Source organism: Nestor notabilis, unplaced genomic scaffold (assembly GCF_000696875.1).
Source record: "Nestor notabilis isolate BGI_N333 unplaced genomic scaffold, ASM69687v1 scaffold19386, whole genome shotgun sequence".
In the NCBI taxonomy this organism is placed as follows: Eukaryota; Metazoa; Chordata; class Aves; order Psittaciformes; family Psittacidae; genus Nestor; species Nestor notabilis.
Window position 1 is genome coordinate 11637 of NW_009933593.1, and position 17501 is coordinate 29137.

Consider the following 17501-nt stretch of genomic DNA (forward strand, 5'->3'; position numbering starts at 1 on the left):
CCTGTGCCCACAGAGCTCTGCACCCAGTTGTCTTACGCACCTTTGAGTTGTCACCCGTTGGCCTCACGCCAGCACCATTACAGGGAGGGTTCAGCAAAGGCTGTCATGTTTTTCCTGGCTGGTATTTGCAAACATTTACCATTTTGTACAAACAAGCCACCAGCCAAGCAGGGGGAGCATTTGGTTGGAGACCCATCCTGACAGCCCGTACTGTTGAGAGAGGTTCACAGTGAGTGCTGATCACCGCCAGCACAACCAACCCCATCCACTGTTTCAGACCCTTAAAGCACAATGTAGGAAACAGTCTGAAAAGAGGTCGAGTGTTCCAGTGGGAAGATCCAGCAGCACTGGCTCCTCCTCTCAGCACTGGACACCAGGGCAGGACTTGGAATAAATAACAGAAAACCAAACTGTGACTATTTCAGCTTCTTACTGGCTGCTCCAGGGATGAAAGCAGGAGCTGCCTGGATGAGGGTAGAGAGGAGAGAGCGGTACATCTCAGAGCAGAAAAAATTAATGGAATTCCCCATTTTAGAGTAATTGGGACTAAGAAAAAGAGGGAAACAAAAGGGAAAGATTACCCTCTACTTATACGATCAGCCAAAAGTAGCAGAAATTCATGGGAGAACCTTTGCTGGCTTCAGTCACAGCCTGGAGCAGAGGAGCGTCTGTCTGCAGTCCCTGTAGCTCTCCAGCCACCCAGGGAGCTCCAGCACTTCCCTGCAAGTCAGGGTGGGGCAGGGATTGATTTCTAGCACAGTTTGCCTCCAGGTGTTGGTTTCTATTCGCACTGAAATGTCCTAAGAAATTCCCCTCCGCAGCCCGCATCCTGCCACCTTCCCTGTTGATTCCTGCCTTATTCCACAACTGGATCTAATGACTTCCTACTGCAAAGGGAGGTATTGCACCTGAGAGAAGGTGGTGTAATGTGCAGCCCTACGAAAGTCCTGCTGCTTTTCCCATCACAGGGGCAGATGAAAAAGCTTTGCAGCTCTCCCAAAAGGCAGCAAGAACCATTGCACCAGTACGACGTGGAGAAATGACTCGGGTCACTTATTTTGCAGCTAAAAGTCAGTCAGTAAAATAACATCAACTGAACGACACATTTATTGTAGGACTCAGAAAGAAACCCTGAGCTGTAGAACCAAGTTAAATTAAAAAAGGGTGGTTTGTTTCAGAGGTTCCTACTGAAGGAAAAGAAACCCAAAGATGGCAAAAGCAGCAGCCAGAGCAGCCCAAAGCCTTGGCTTTGCTTGGGAGAAGGTTCCTCTGACATCCCCACCTGCGCAGTGACAAGGTCCCCGGAGAGTGATGGGGAGAACATGAAGATGGGAGGGGAAAGGGGAGGAATGAGCCAAACCCAGGAGGTTCTGGGCAGGGGGAGCACAAGAAATGGAGTCTGAAAGATCGACCTTAGACACTCGCACACAACAAGGGAAGAGGAAAAGGAAGGGGAGGGAAGTCCTTACAGACATGAGTGCTGCTGGCAGGGCATCTGCAGGGTTGACTTTGGGAAGAGCATCCAAACGTTCAAGGGAGGAAAAAGCCCAAAGCCTAAACCCCAAACGTGATGCAGTCTCCCAGCCACAAAGGTGACGGAGAGGATCAGTTCCAAGGAATGGTGTAGCTACAAACAAATACCTGGCCCAGCACAGGGAGGGGTGAATCAGAGCTGCTTTTTAGTGCCACCTGACATCAGTTATACATTCTAGTTCTCATATACACAGATGGATGCCTTTAAAAATTGGCAATTTACACTTCAAAAAAGTTTTACAGTGAAGTTCTCTCAGCAAAGATCAGTCCACACAAGGAGGAGCCCAGTCTCAGAAACAGGAAGGCACTTGGCCTTTGGAGAACAAGTCCTCAGGGGAGCTCCAGTGCAGGCATTGACCACCCAACCTCCTGCCCCCTGTCTTGGGTGGGGGTGCACAGCCTGGCTGCAGCCCCCCCAGCCTCACAGTGTGGTGGAAGGAAGTTTCTTCACCCGCCTCTGTGCCAGAATGGAGGATTCGATGGGCTTCAGCTGGGGGCTTGGCTTGGAGCTGTTCAGTGCAGAGTATGTGGCAGCCATCGCCCCCTTGGAGAGAAGGCACAAGAGAAGTTGTTTAGGTCTTGCAGAGGTCTTTCAGATTCATGGCTTTACAAGAGACGGGACCAGAGTAGCCAGACCCACAAAGCAAGCCAAAGACCTCTTTCTTGTTTTAACCTGACCTAGTGGAAGGCATCCCAGCTCATTGCAAGGGGGTTGGACTAGACGACCTCTGAAGGTCCCTTCCAACCCAACACATTCTATGATTCTATGATGGTTTTCCTTTAGCTCTCCCTCCCATACTAACAAGCCATTAAAGAACCTCCCTAGGTTTTCCTGTCCAAAACCCAGCTTCTCGTGTATTACCTCCCCTGGCCCACAGCCCCTCCAGCCTCCCATCCTGCACTGCCCACACCACCATCACCCCACCGGCACTACTGCTCTCCAAAGAGCCCAAAGGTACAGCCCAGACTTTGTACCTTTACAAGCTGAAGGTCCTGGCGATTCAGCTGGCTCTGGGGCAAGCTGTCCTTCTGTGTTATCCATGGGTGCTGCAAGACCTGCTTGGCTGTTAGACGCTGGTGAGGATCTACGTGAAGCATCTTTGATACCAGATCCTAGGGACATCGTTTGAGAAGTGAAGACTTCAGAAGACTTCATACTTTAAATGCACAAATACCACTTGTCCACCCCCAAATTAGGATTTAAACTCAGAGACCAAGTTTAAAGTCCCCAGACATCAATCTTCTTTTGTATAAAAGATGGTTTTGGTAGGCCTTGGAGGTATGACACAGCAGCAAACCCTGCATGGGTCGAGCACAACATTGGTGTTCCATGCAAACAGTCACAGCCAGAGCTAAAACCAAGCAAGGAGAGACACGCTGCTGTGCTTGGGATAGCAGCCACACTGCTGGTTTTCTCCTTGTGTCCTCCTTCCCCAGCCTGCATTAAACTTGCCTCTCAGCAACTGGCTGTGCTTGACCACAGCCCTTTAATGTCATGCAGACGAGTATCAAACCATACCTTGGCCATGTCAGAAATAGTGTCCCAGTTGCCTCCACTGATGTAGAACTCCCCGCTGCCTATCCGGGTCAGGATCTCTTCTGGAGTGTCACTGGGATCATTTACAAATGGAGTGCAGCTGGGGAGAGAAGAGAGAGCATTTGACTTCCTGTCCTGTGACCCAGGCAGGGAGCACAGACCAAGGAGAGATCCAGCTGTTCCCTTCCAGCGAGACAGAGGCACTTACCCTGCGAGCATCGTATAGAGGAGCACTCCCAGGCTCCAGATGTCGCAGCCCTCGTCGTAGCCCTGGCGTTTTAGTACCTGAACAGAACAAGCAAAGGAAAACCAAGAGTGTTTGGTTCTTGTCACTGAGCTCCCTTCAGCTTGTGCGGAGCAGCTTGACCCCTGCATGAAGTCCATCTGCAAACTGCTGGAGTCCAAGACAGCAACATCTCGGATTAAAGATCAGGACTCAGATCAGATTTTGGTTTCATGGAACAGAGGAGCCCCTCAGGCACATCAAAACAAGTGAGAAAGAAGCCATGGTGCAGTGTGGTGACACCGCATGCATGCTCCATGGCATGCTGGATCTTTTTCCTTCTTCCCCACCAAGATAACTGAGTGGAAAATCATCCCACCTCTTTTAGCAGGGCAGGTAATCAGGAAGCAGCCTAGAAAATCACTGGGATTTTAAAGCATCAGGAAAGCATCAGGAAACCCCATCATAAAGGACAGTACAAGCTGGAGGACTGCACTGTAACTGCACTTGAGATCCCCTATTTGTTCATTACTACAAAGTGGTATTTCTGTAATTACCTCTTCCAGGACAGAGTATGCCAGAGCAGGAGAGCACAGCCAGGGGAGGGACACGAGAGCTGAAGACACACCAGGTCAGTAAGGTGCTCACCTCTGGTGCCACAAAGTTTGCTGTATAACAAGGAGTCATGAGCAGGCCATTCTCAGCCCTCAGCTGCTTGGCAAAGCCAAAGTCACAAATGCGGATGCTCTCGGGGTTTCCTGACTCATCCACGTAGAGAATATTGCTGGGTTTCAAGTCCCTGTGAACCACCTGTGGAGCAAAGGAAGTGCCATTCTCAGACAGGCCTCAGGTAAAGGTCTGAAACTGCATCAGCTCACTCAACCCCTGCTCCGGCCCCACCAGGACAGCAACACCAGCAAGACATAAGAGTCCTGAGAGGCAGAGTTACTCCCCGGAGGAGAGGGCTCACAGTGCAATGCCAGTCAGGTTCCATGTGTAACCATACTCACCCCTTGGGAATGCAGGTACTCCACTGTCTTACAGAGGGTGTGCAGGACAGAGCTGGCTTCCCTCTCTGAGAAAAATTTCTGCCTGAGGATTTTATCCAGCAGCTCCCCTCCTCTCATCAGCTCGGTCACCAGGAACACGCACTTCCCATCGTCATACACCTACCAAAGCGACGATGAAGGGGGTTGGCCAAGAAGTGTTTCAAGAGTTTCCCTTTTGTACTTCACCAAGAAGCGGATGGAAATCAGCAATGCAGAGGCGGGGCTGGGGGGACACTGGGCAGGGCTGTAGGGTTGCCCTTGCTGGTGCTGCATTGTGCCCCCCAGGAGACCAGCCTGCGCTTCCTAAACCCAAACAGAGGGAAGTCATTCGAGCCACACTCACATCTTTCAAGGTGATGATGTTTGGATGCTGCCCATAGCGCAGGAGGATTTCTATTTCCTCAGAAGGGTCTCGCTTGCCCTTGTCAATAACCTGCAGGAGTATGGACAAGCATTAGCCACAGGGGGGTGGGAAGGGGACCAGGACAAAGCAAACAAGCTGAGTGTTTGGAACCTTGCAGAGATCCTGAACCACATCTGCTCCCTGTCCCCTGCTCTCTTTAGCAACATGCTCTAGACATCCCCTAATTTCTTCATCAGGTCTGTGTCTCCAAACCCCAAAGTTTTATGTCTGGCTTATTTGTTAAACCTGGCATAGCCAGAGCAAGCTTTGCAAAGAAAGGCGAGATACTGTCCTTCCTCTGCGAGAAGAGAACACTGCTTCCCTGCTATTCCCAGCTAAGAAAGCTTGTGCAGTTACATGTGCAGCAGCACAGGAATTGTGTATTTAGGCCCTACCCAAGCAGGGAAAGCCATTTAACTTCTGGATGTTATTTTGGTCATTATGGGGAGGAACAGAAATCTAACAGGGGGTTCAGTTCAGATGGTAAATCTCAGACCTTGACTGCATATTCCATGTTGGTTGCTTTATGAATGCAGCGTTTACACACTGAGTAGGAGCCGACGCCGATCACCTCCTTCACCACGTACCCATCACTGAACTGGACATTCTTGCCATGCAGTTGCTGCAGGAGGAAAGGGGAGAGCAGTTGAGGTGGGAGGGTTCAGGGAAGGGTTTGTGCAACGTGATGAGTTAACTGCAACACTGAGCAAGCTGACAGACTGCTGTCTGCTACATCCCACAGCTTCTCCTCCCGGCTGGGGAGAGGGAGGAGGAGAGAACAAGGCAGATATAGGTCAGTGGGCTAACGCTGCCTGCATCTAGCATGGTGCATTCCAGTGGCACCTTTCAAACCACACATCTCCCACTAACATGGGTCCACCTGGGGAGAGGAAAGCACAGACTCACATTGCCCTGACAAGCCTGGCACGTGGCAGCCAACAGAAATGAAAGAACAACGGGATGGCAAGAACTCAGCACAGAACCACACGGCCTCAGGCTTCCCGTTAGCTCAGCTCCCACAGGCCCAGGCTGGGCTATTACCACAGCTTCCAACAGTTCTTCCTCTGTCCCCACGTACCTGCACCACCGCGTGGAGGGGTGACGGGGCTGGTTTCACCTTGACATCCTCCATCAACCCGGTCGCCACGAAACTGAAGCCTCGGAAGAGCTTATGGGCTCCTGCACTTGGGGGGATGCCTGGGGAATCTGCAACAGGAGTTGAGGGACAAACTGAAGAGGGCAAGCCCTGCGGAAGCAGAAGCCTTCCCCTTGGTCCCCAGGAGCTATGGCTCCTCTTTAGCCTATTCCAGACAAGAGCCACACCACACAGCACGAAGCTTCCCTTTAACACCCCGCATATCTACATCTGGGTCACCTCCTCAGTGCTGCAACCACTGGCAGCATGAGCAGGAGGCAGACCTTGCCCTGCTGGCACCAACAAACCAGTATCATTTCATACAGGAACTTTGGCTTTGTGTGAATTCCTACAAACCTTTTGGCGTACGTGATGTATATTCGGTGTCAAAATAGAAGGTGTCATCTGGCTGCCCCACTGCAGGCTTGAAGGGGGGTTTGATTTCCCTGCGGTACAGCTTCTGCAAAACAAAGACAGCTCCAAAGTGCTCCCACAGGTCAATACACCCTCAGAAGGGTGCAAAGGCTCAAAAGCAGGAATGAGATTTTGCCAAAACAGAAACTGCTCCGTGGCTTAGCATTTACAGCTCAGCAGGCTGAGGGAAGACTTCGGGGCTGGTGAGGCACTTGGGAGCCAGTTTGTAGAGAAATACTACAAGTTCTATTAAATCAAGAAAGGAAAGTGTTCTACATGTAACTCAGCCCCACTCCAAAAGCAGTATCCCTACAGTGTTTATCTCACCAGGTTCTGCCTCCTCCTAACTCCCATTAAGGCTTTGCTGACACGTATCTCCCCAGGGACAGCCAGAGGAGATGCTCTAGGAGGACATCTGTATCCCAGCATTCTCACAAGCAGCCTTTTTAAAGTGCTTCTTGAAGCCAAACTTTGAAATTAGCCTCACTGGCACTGCTGGGGTTCAGTCTAGGAGCTTGCTGGGTGCCTCGAAAGCATTAGAAAACCGATCTTCAAAATCCCTTACCAAGTAAGGAAAAACAGGGAAGAAACAAACGTAGGTGGTAGAGTAGGGAGTTGGCCATAAGCAATTGGGAAATGCTGGTTCAGTTATCACCCTGCTTCTCTGTACAAAACAAGGTATGTCCTTACCAGAAATGCTTCCCTAATTCCTTCCCACTTTGTGTAAGACACTCCTTGTTACGCGAAACCCCAATTAAAACTTGCACCTTACTCCTGAGAGATGAGTAAATCCAAAGCCAGTTGAGATCACGGGCAGCTCAGGTACGGAACAGTTATTCACACGACAAACAGGATTTTAGTTTTGGGAAGGATTATGGGAACAGATGGAAATGGGGATTGGAGGCTCTCCCATAGCTGGTCAAACATCATGACCGTGCTATTATTGCAGTCAGAACTGCACTGCTGGTGTGCAGTAGTGAAGAAGTTTGCTCTTATGTTTGTGATACTCACATTCCAGTCAATGGTGGAGTAGAAAGGATGGCGCTTGATCTCTTCTGCTCCATCTGGTCCAGAACCTGAAAGATGCAGCCATGGAGTGTGTTGCATGAAACCACAAAGCGAAGGCTGATACCATGTATGCAACACAGCCAGGTATTACAGGGAACCTGGCTGTAATTAAACAAGCCCATTAACCAAGCACAAGCACGAACATGCTGCTGACCCAGGAGGACGTGAGAGGCCCCGACAGAGCATCAGGTGTATTCAGAAACCCCCCAAAATGTCTTACCTAATCTGTTGGCTGGGTTCCTTTTGAAGAGGGCTCGCAGGAGGCTCTGTGCTTCAGCGCTCAGGAACTGTGGCATGCCCAGCTTTGCTCTGGAGAGGAAGTTATGCAATTGGCTGCAGGTTTAAAGAAGTCAACCCACAAACTGAGTGTAGCATCTCCACCCCCAAAAGTACAATCATCTGTTTGGCATTTACACTGCACCCTTCAAACTACCTGTTGATACAAACTCACTTGCCAAATAACACCATTAAGTTGCGAGAACCCCCAAATTGCAACACGCTCAGGGCAAGAGCAGCAGCTCACCTCCTGTTCGTACATGAAAGAGAAACTCCTCTTACTTGAGGATGAGGGTCATCGTCTCCTTACGATCCTTCCCCTGGAAGGGCAGCGAGCCCGTGAGCATTTCAAACTGGGAGTGAAAGAGAAGAAGAGGAGGTCACAATGGAGCATGTGTGAGGGTTGCACAGATCCCACTGCACCTTCATCTGGGAGCTCAGCAAAGCTGGTAAAGAGCTTTCAAGGGGTCAAAAGCCAGAGCTCTAAAAAGACAGCAGACGTATTTTGTCAGGAGGAGCTTGGTTCATAAGGTTTGCAGGAGAAACATGTTCAAGCCAGTGCCTGCTCCTGTGGGAGCCCTCGGCTTCAGGACCTACCAGATGGTGGCACTAGATCTGCACAGACATGGACATCCCAGCGCCGGGGTGGACATGGACACTCTCATGCTGCACACCCCAGCACTCACCAGGACAGCAGCAGCTCTGCCTCCCCCCAGGAACACCACCCCTGGCTGGGTGCCTGCACGGGCTGTTACAGAGCTTTTGGGGAGCCTGGAGAACATCCCCAGGTCAGGACATCTGCCAGACATGTGGAATCACGTTGGGGTGTTTCAGAGCTACTGCTGGAGCCAGGTCCCCCACACACACTACTGGGTACGTACCATTAACACCCCGTACGACCACCAGTCAGCGCTGTGGGAGTGGCCCTGGCGATTCACAACTTCTGGTGCCATGTATTCCACTGTTCCACAGAAGGAATAGGCTTTCTTCTCGTGGTCTATAGCCTCCTTACTCAATCCAAAATCTACAAAAGAGAAAATCAGTCACTGTTCATCCGTGCGCTCGGAGCAATCACACAGAGCAGAGGCCTAAGAGAAGCTCTGTGTTTCAAGAACCAACCTTTCTGGAGGACAAAGCTCTTGTGAAGTCCCTTACCTGTGAGTTTGATGTGTCCTTCTTCATCCAAAAGGATGCTACAGCATGAATGGAAAAAACAAGTTGTTACTGTCTGCAGTTAAGGGTTGAGAAGAAGCATGCAGAGCAGAGGCTGGTCTGAGATGCTCCCAGAATCCAGAGGAGAAAATTATCTGTCTCTTTCCCCTGTGCTTTAAGCTCCATCACCAAAACATGAGTGGGACCAAGAGCAGCTCCCTTCTCTCTACACCCTCAACTTCACAGTGAATGAATGACCCACACAGGTTATCCCACCTCAGATCCTCACATAAGAATAAGCAAGTCATGCAGCTGGTGTGCATCTCTGCAGAGGCCCAGCCTGGTCCTTCTTCCCTCTGAAGGCTCTCAGTTGCTTAAAGCTGGAGCCCAGAGACTGCCAAGGATTCCTGCGCAGACATGTGGTGCACACATGCTGCCTCCACCACGCTCCTGGCCCTAACTGCTGATCTGAGGAGCAGGAGCCTTGTCAACTGGCACTGCCACCTTCCATCTGCCTGGCCTGGGGCATCGCTCAGCTCTGCGGCGTTCGCTGGCTCCAGGCCTGGGGCTGAGCTGAAGGACGGGGTTCCCTGGCTCCGTACTTCTCCGGTTTGAGATCCCTGTAGATGATTCCCAGGCTGTGCAAGTGGTCGAGCCCCAGCGCCAGCTCTGCAAGGTAGAACTTGACGTCCTCCTCGGTGAACATGACCTGCAGGAAGGGAGAGGGAGCACAGAGGCGCTGGGGTTACGACACTGGCAGCGGCACCACCTCTGCTGCACCTTTCACATCCAAGTTGCTCCCTCCTGCCCTTTCATTCCCAAGTTTCCCAGGCTTCACCCGCCATCCTGAAGTAGAAATTAAGAAGCAGCACCAAAAGAACAAAACAGAGTGCTGAGCAGCAGGCGTGTTTCTCAAAAGCTCTTTGTTTAGGTTCGCCAGGTTATGTTCCCAGTTGTCTTCACCTGGCACAACTTCTCCTTACCCCTCCCATTCCCTGCCCTGGCTTCATCCCAGGGAGGTGACACAACCAGCCAACACTGCAGCACAACATGGGTCTGCCTAGTTTCATTCTTAACGTGGTGCTCAGCAGCGGAGTTGAGACCTGCCTCCTGTGCTGCTGCTTTGCTGCAGAGGACAGGGCTCCTGAGACATCCTCTCCTGTTGCCAGCTCTGGGCTAGCACCAGCTTGGAAGTTGTTTCCAGCCCTCTCCAAGACTTTGCAAGGATCAATTGGCTTCTCCAGGCAATTATGCACAGATGAACCCAGAGCCCCAGCAACCCACCAAGATGCCAGAGCATACCCACCTCTTTGGAAAGCCGAGTGAAAAGGTCACCTCCTCTGAGGAAATCCAAGATGAGATAGAGCTTCCCCTCTGTCTGGAATGCTGAAACACAAGCCGGAGCAGGGATCAGACCCTGCTGGGGGGGCTCTGTGGTGTTACATTAATCACTTAAATCCCAGTGGCTCCAGTTGTGCAGATGCCCTGCATGGTTACTAGCTTAAACACAGGTAGGGCTGATTATTTGGGGTAAATGAGACAGCCTGGCCATGATGTTGAAACTGGAGCTCACCAGCAGCATCCTGGCATTGCAGATAATCCTCATTTTATGGGGAGCTGGTTCCCTTTCAGCCAGTGATGCCCTGCTGAAAGGGCTGTTTCCTAAGAGAAGCACTGGTCACTTTACAGGAAAGAAGCTCTCCTCCCTTCCTGAGTCACAGCATTAATCCTGCCAAGCTCTGCTTTGGCCAGTTACCTCTGCTTTCTCTATTTCTCCTCATTTAATGTTTTATGCTAAAAGGTTTGGTGTTGAAACCCCTTCTCCTGGTCTGTGCTCTCTTTCCCGTTCAATAGCTAGAGCAGGCATGGGACCAAAGACCTTTATAGGAAAGGATTTGTGTTCAGGGAGTTGTGAAGGCTCCAGAGCAGCAACAGCCATTGAGGGAAACAGACTGATTCAGGCCTTTTCTCCATGCCAGGTATCTCCAGAAGCCTATTGGGGACCATGAGAGGTTCTCAGCATCTTTCTTTATTGCTTAAAAGCAGTTCAGTGCCTGTTTGAGCCCCTCTCCCAGTGCCCCAGCTAGCTTCACACTCACCATAGTGGAGTTTCACCACAAAGGGATGGTTTACATCAGCCAGGATGTCCCTTTCTATCTTCGTCCTTAGTCGATCACGCACTGCGGCAGGAGAGAGGAACAGCTCAGAGAAAAAGGCTCATAGTATCCTGGTATCAGCCTTGTCCCCAGCATTAAGCTCTTTAGTACCAGGCAGCTTGAGCCAGATCTTTTCCCACCTCCAACACTGCAACAAGGGTCTCTTATAGATGGAAAGAAAAGGAGACCGTTTGGCTGGGATAAAGATACTTCTCTTCCACCCAGCTCACCCAGGGCCAGCAGTGACTGCTGTGACATCTCCCAGCACTCCTGAAGACATGGAGGCATTGCACTTCAGGGTCTCCTACCTTTCAGCGTCGCCTTCTTGAGCACTTTCATAGCATAGAGGTGGTTGCTGTCTGGCGGCGTGATTTTTCTCACCAAGAAAACCTGAGGCAAAAGAACACCACATTTGCCAAGCACTAAAACATCAGCAGCAGGAGTTGGATGCCTCCCAGAGTGGCAACCTCACAGTAACCCCACGAAGCAGCCGGCCACAGGACTGGTAAGATGCACCTCAAAGTCTCCATGTGAAACCCCATGAGGTTTCCAGTGAAGTGCTGTGTGTAGACTCCTCTCACCCCCTATCTCCAGCCATTATAGCACTTGTGCTTTTACACTGCACTTTCCTCCTCTCCAGTCTTCCACACCTCTTGCTCACTCCTGCAGTTCCTGCCTGGGAGCTGTGATTTGAGGCACCGATGCTTCAGTGTACCACCAAGCCTCCTGGTGACTTACTTTCACAGCCAGATCAACTCCTTGTTATTCAGGTCCTGCATCCTCTGTGGATTTTTACCTCCCTCCCTTCCCTGATGGGCCATTCGACATTCAGGCAGCTTCAAAAAGACACCGCCTTTCTTTTGCATCAAGCCCCTGCTGCATTCGCCCAGGGAACAGTACAACCCCCCACTGTCAGTGCTGGTAACTGACTGACATGGAGCTGATTTAACGTGTGAGCAGATGGTCAGCAAGAGACCCGGATTATTTACACATTGACATAGATAAGAGTTACAGGCTACTTCCTTCTGCCTTCACAGAAGGGAAACTGGACCATAAACAGAGGCCAAAACCAGTCAGGCACACAGCATGATTTCTGAGAAGAGAGGAACATGCCCAAGTCCTCAAGTCCTCAATTCAACTGACAGCTTGGCAGCCTTTAGAGAGCTGCAGGAGGTGCTTCTGCCCCGTGTGACACCTGCATTCACAGGCAGGACACGACTCCTTTCCTCGTGATCACCTAAAGAAGAATTACTGGGGAGCTTTGGACGTGCAGGCTGGTCTCATGAGAGGGAACCCCAACAGTTGCCTTTCAGGTTAGAAGCAACCATTTGCTCACCAGTCACATCCTCATGATCTGGTGGGAATCAGTAAAGTGGTTTCATTGGGGACAGTCCCTTTTGTCATCAAAATCATTTATGTGGCGTGACACAAAGGAAGAAGTGAACTCACCTTGCCAAAAGAGCCCTGTCCCAGCACCTTCAGGAGTTCAAACTGTGAAGGATCTGCTTTCTCAGAGCCTTCCTTCACATGGTGTGTGATGTTGATTTCTTTCACAACACCTTCGCCCTGAAAAAGAGGGGACAAGCTGACTGGGAATACACTCCTGAACAGGGGAAGGCAAGTCTTACTGGAGTAAGGAGCAAGGATTGTAGTTACAGGCTCAGAGGAACCACATCTGAGAGAACCATGGAAGTTGGTGCTTGTCACAGGTATCTCCTGGCTTCAACATCTGGAATAACTGAGTCATTGGCAGGCTCACCCCAGGCAGCCTTGTTCAATACCCTGTGCCCTCCCCAAAGGTGTGCTCCTCACACCACAGGCGTTGCGCTGCTTTGAACTGTGTTTCAGAAGGGTGCTTGAAAAGCACCTTCCTTTTTAAGGCACTGGTAGCACAAACAGGAGTGTTTATGCCACTAAAAAATCCCACAACACAAAAATACGGCACTGTTGTCAAAACACGGCCAGGGCTGGCAAAAATCAGACATGTTGGAGCCCATCTGCTCAGCAATCTGAGCAACTCCGCAACATAAGTCTTAGTGCATCTTCAGCACATACAGATGATGCCTTAACAGACTCAAGCCTTCAAGAAGATTGAGGGGAAGCCAAGGTCTCTGGCACATGTTTTGTTGAAAACACATTCTTTTATTTAAAAAAAATAAAGAAGGAAAAGAGATTTAATCAGCAGGATCTAGAATAAACTCACCAACGAAGCTGGGCCAGCACACACCAACGAAGCGGGGCCAGCACACCCGACCAGCCACAGACCCCAGGGTGATGCTGGAACACCTCTTTTCCCCAGCAAACCCTGTCCATACTCTGGTGCATAAAGCCCAAAGTTCAGCTCATCAGAAACACCTTGTGCTGCTTTCTGTTTGCAGCCCAGATATATGTATAGAGATATATAGATATATATATATATAAAAAAAAGAGACTTCTTATACTACTTGTCTTCCAGCTGTGCCTTTCCCTCTCCTTCTCCTGATCACGCTAAGCCAGTATATCCTGACTGAGATTTCCTCAGAGCTTGACCAGTTCCAACCCCTCTTCCAGCTGACCACAGGGAGAGCCCACTGGGTGTGCTCAGCTCCCCACTTCTATACACATGAATCTTACTCAGGCCAGAAACCCCTTGTAGCTGTATGTCTTGTAAGGGCAAGTCCAGGCTTCTTAGCACTTCAGGCCCACATTATCCAGTGTTAGACATGGTCTGGTCACTATTTGGACCTAAAGTCCAGCAATGACTTTCCAAAGGGCGTTAAACTGTTGCTGCCACATCCCTAGGGCAGATGTGGCCACCAGAAGCTGCCAAAAACTGGAACTTCTGTTTAGTTTTTCCCCTTTCAACATTGGTGGAAGGAAAGTTATGCTTTGTTTTCTGAAACTATTCAGCTGCTTGGTCTGGAACCCATCTAATCAAAGCAGCTTTTGAAAACAACAGGAACCAAGTTTCAGGCCCTGCCTCTCCTCTGCACCCCAGCCCAGCACCTTTTTGGGGAGGGTGGCCCTGCCAAGCACCCGCGGATGTGGTTGCCTACCTGCACCCTTCCCTTCCCGCTCCCACGCTTGGCTCTTCTCTAGATTAAGCAGTGCCTTTGTTCCCATGTTGGTAGCTTTGCTCTCTCAAGGTCCTGCATTATTCAGACACTAAGACTTAGCAGAGGAGCCCTCACTCTCAGCAATGCAGCATGTACAGCCTGAGCATGGGGAGAGGGCAGGGGTCAGGAGCTCCCCCGTGTTATCCTGCCTTTTGCTGCCCTCAGTGATCACAGACCAGAAAGATCTTATAATCCATGTAACAACAAGTTTCCGTGTTCCATGTGATCTCCCAGCTTAAACCAGCCACTTTACCCTTCTGGTTTAGTTTGGAGGCTTAGTCCGTGGCAGACAGCTGCTGGTGAGGAAAAGCTTCCCAGTTCTAGCTAAGAGTCTGAGCAGGAGTCAGCCAAGAGGTCTCCTCCTGCCAGTCCTTCCTGTTCAGCTCTCCAGGGAATGATCCTTCAGCAGGGAAAGACCCAGGGATGGGATCAGTGGAAGCTGTGGGCTCTTTCGCCCACCCCATCTCCATGAAAACACTAGAGAGAAACCAGGTCTCCACAGCATCAGCATTTGTACAACCACATTTCACCCCGTAGCATCGCACACCTATGCCAAGAGGAACATTTAAGATGAATTCTTCCATCCACTCCAGCACATCTGGACCCATCCTCCTGCCACAGCTCTTCAGGACCTGCAGAGCAACTGTGGGAATTCTTCCCCTTGGCCCCACTGTGTTTAACTGCAAGTTTCAGCAGCTCAAGCTGCGTTTGAAGGCAGGCAGAGATCTGCACACGCAGCCTGCCAGCCAGCCCGCCCCGCCCACCCAGCCACATCAGCAAACACACATATGTACCGATGAGACCACGAGTGGCATCAGCCAAGACATTGTTGAGAAAAGCTTTGAGATGCCGTTTGGCATCTTGCTGGCACAAGGGAGGTTTCCTCCCATGGACTCATCCAGTAACTCACAATTCAACAGTAAGCGGGAGACCGGCTCCTACAGCCTGTTTAGCAGCACACCAGAATAAGTCTCCAGCACAAAAGCATCCACGTGCCACCAAGCTGCAACACAAACAGGCTTCACTTGCACCAAGATACATTCCTTCCAATGGCACCATTAAGTAAACTATCCCAGAAGACAGAAAAAACAAACCACCCCAGACTGCTCCAAATATCCACCTGAAGCATCAGCCCAACTCGATGAGCAAGCAGGGACACCAAGTGAAAGCAAAGCAAGCTGGCAGCAGTACTGACCGGGCTGGAGAGCTGGCTGGGGGCAGGCAGCTGCAGGCGGCAGGGCTTGGCTCGGTGCTTCCTCTGCAGCCAGAGCGTGAGGAAGGCGCAGATGCGAGGCAGCTTGGGGTCCCTCTCCATCCTCCCATCCCCATCAGCATGGCCCAGCGCCGCTCACCGCCACCCCCGGGAGCTCCCGGGGAGGCTGCGTGGCCGCCCCACGCTCGCGGGGCCGGATGGAGCTGATGCAGGTGGGTAAAGCCCAAGCAGCAGATGCGCAGTGGAGACGAGCGGTGGTTCGTGCTCCCACTCCCCAGCAGCAGCACTTGTGGTTGGGGCTTTTGGTTGATTTTGCTTTTGCTTTTAAATAAAAGAGTTATCTCAGAGCTCCTCGTTCATGTTTGGGTGACAAGACGCTGACAGAAAATATACGTGGCTTAGTTAAAGTGACTTCATGTAGAACTACACGAATCACATGGCAGCCTGTGAGCTCTTGGGGGTATTTCCGTAACAGAGGAACATTCTGAGAAGCCACTTACTCTTTAAAAAGGAAGAGAAAAACTCCTGACACCTCTCACAAAAGTCTAACGCCACCTCAGGAAGCTGCACAGCTCTGTTCTCACACTGTCACAGGGATGGTGGATCAAGCCCTCTGGCATCACTAGGATTTGCATCTAGTCCTTCATTTGCTTTATGCTGCACAAGAGTCCTTGCTGTGGATGCTGGAGGTATCCAAGAGCCACAATGGGAAGTTCCATGCAAGGTATTTTTAAGGGTATTTTTGGTGCAGACATCTTCTGCCCCCAGTGCTGCTCGGATGTATTAGCAGGACAGAGAGGGGGTACTTACATCTCTTGGTTTGCCTCCTTCCTCCTCCAAGCCTGTCCCTCTTTGACCTTTCCACTGGGTCAGGACAGACAGATATTTTCTGCAGCAAGACCCCAGAGGGTGCAGGTAAGAAAGAAACCCCTTGAAATGAGTAAAAAGACACCCACACACCTTTGCAATTAGAAATAACCCGATGCCAGCACTGATTTCTGAGTTATCTCCAGAGCATGAAGAGAGGATCTGCTCTGGACTCAGGAGGCTACTTATGACTGTCTTGCCCTCTCCACCCCCATAACATGCTCTTTGAGAGCCGATAATGAAAGAAATAACTTAAAACCAGCAAGGCTGCTGGTCCCAGCTCCACAGAGGGAACCTCAATAGCTGATGAGATCCAAAGCAAGGAGTAGGTGCCGGAGAGCAGCGTGGAACCCTTCATACCGACACCTCCTTCGTTCTGCCACAGGCCCAGTGAAGCAGAATCTGTGCCCACAAGGTGCCATCCAGAGGTGAGCATTGCCCCTTCCGAGGAGGGGGGCCTTGCCCAGTGAAGCCATGCAGGAGATGCAGCTCTCTGCACATGGGCCCACCAAGATCTGATAACTCTTGTCCCGTTGCATGTTGTGTTATCAGGTGCTCAGCGTGGGGAGAGGAGCCTCAGAAAAGCAATCAAAAACCCCCACTGTACCTCCAGGCAATGCAAAGGCTGGAGTGCCCGCCCCAGCAAGCTGACAAGATCAGAAAGCCACAGGAGACATAAATGACAGCATGGAAAGGAGTTTGCTGTGGGGAGGAAGGAGGAGGAGGAGGAGGATAAAGTCAAGTCCAGGATGTCATCTGAGCAAGAGAGTAATAGCTGCTTTCTGTGTTAGCAGTCCCACCTAGCTGAGATGAGGTTTGCAGAGAGGTCCTTGTGAGCTCTGCTCGTGCCCTCGCATACGTGGGACAACCCATCATGGGGCAAAGTGCAGATTAAATGCATGAGTCTCCTCAAGGTGTGCATCTATAGCAGGCTCTTACCTTGTCTGCTGAGTCCACAAGGTCTTTCTCTATCCAAGTGATGTCTGATTTTGCCTGTGGGACAATAAATGAGCATCAGCACAGAGGGGCCATGATACTCCACTAAACAAACGTGTTTGGCAAGACCAGGGGAGCTGTTTACAGTCACTGGTGGCATCCCATCAGACAGTGCTCCTTGGGATGCAGGTCTGAGCTGTGCTGTTAAAGGCTTTGATAAACTCTGACAGGCAGTGGAGAAGGACACGGTGATGGGCTTGATGACACGAGTTCCCCAAGAATCAGGACCTCAGCCAAGGAGAGAGAATTAATTTCTGGCAGGTTGATTAAGCACAGAATCCCAGCCTGGTTTGTGTTGGAAGGGACCTTAAAGCTCATCCAGCTCCACCCCCTGCCACGGGCAGGGACACCTTCCACTAGAGCAGGTTGCTCCAAGCCCCTGTG

General features: G+C 50.9%; 1 protein-coding gene across 2 annotated transcripts in view; it reads right to left on the minus strand.

The window, feature by feature from the left end:
* Positions 1-1575: 1575 nt before the first annotated feature.
* The window catches only part of RPS6KA1 (ribosomal protein S6 kinase, 90kDa, polypeptide 1), a 30978-nt gene continuing 15052 nt past the window's right edge, over positions 1576-17501 (minus strand). For both annotated transcript variants that reach the window (XM_010016958.1, XM_010016957.1), the window contains exons 2-22: positions 17061-17114; positions 12396-12512; positions 11255-11336; positions 10890-10970; positions 10097-10176; positions 9393-9499; positions 8794-8831; positions 8520-8662; positions 7921-7991; positions 7583-7671; positions 7306-7370; positions 6238-6340; positions 5824-5951; positions 5242-5367; positions 4686-4775; positions 4304-4462; positions 3942-4103; positions 3279-3355; positions 3053-3170; positions 2509-2646; positions 1576-2077 (exon numbers count right to left, since the gene is read on the minus strand). In XM_010016958.1, the coding sequence (XP_010015260.1) occupies positions 1955-2077; positions 2509-2646; positions 3053-3170; positions 3279-3355; positions 3942-4103; positions 4304-4462; positions 4686-4775; positions 5242-5367; positions 5824-5951; positions 6238-6340; positions 7306-7370; positions 7583-7671; positions 7921-7991; positions 8520-8662; positions 8794-8831; positions 9393-9499; positions 10097-10176; positions 10890-10970; positions 11255-11285 (1929 nt within the window). In that variant the 5' untranslated portion in view covers positions 11286-11336; positions 12396-12512; positions 17061-17114 and the 3' untranslated portion in view covers positions 1576-1954. The remainder of the gene's footprint in view (positions 2078-2508; positions 2647-3052; positions 3171-3278; positions 3356-3941; positions 4104-4303; positions 4463-4685; positions 4776-5241; positions 5368-5823; positions 5952-6237; positions 6341-7305; positions 7371-7582; positions 7672-7920; positions 7992-8519; positions 8663-8793; positions 8832-9392; positions 9500-10096; positions 10177-10889; positions 10971-11254; positions 11337-12395; positions 12513-17060; positions 17115-17501) is intronic.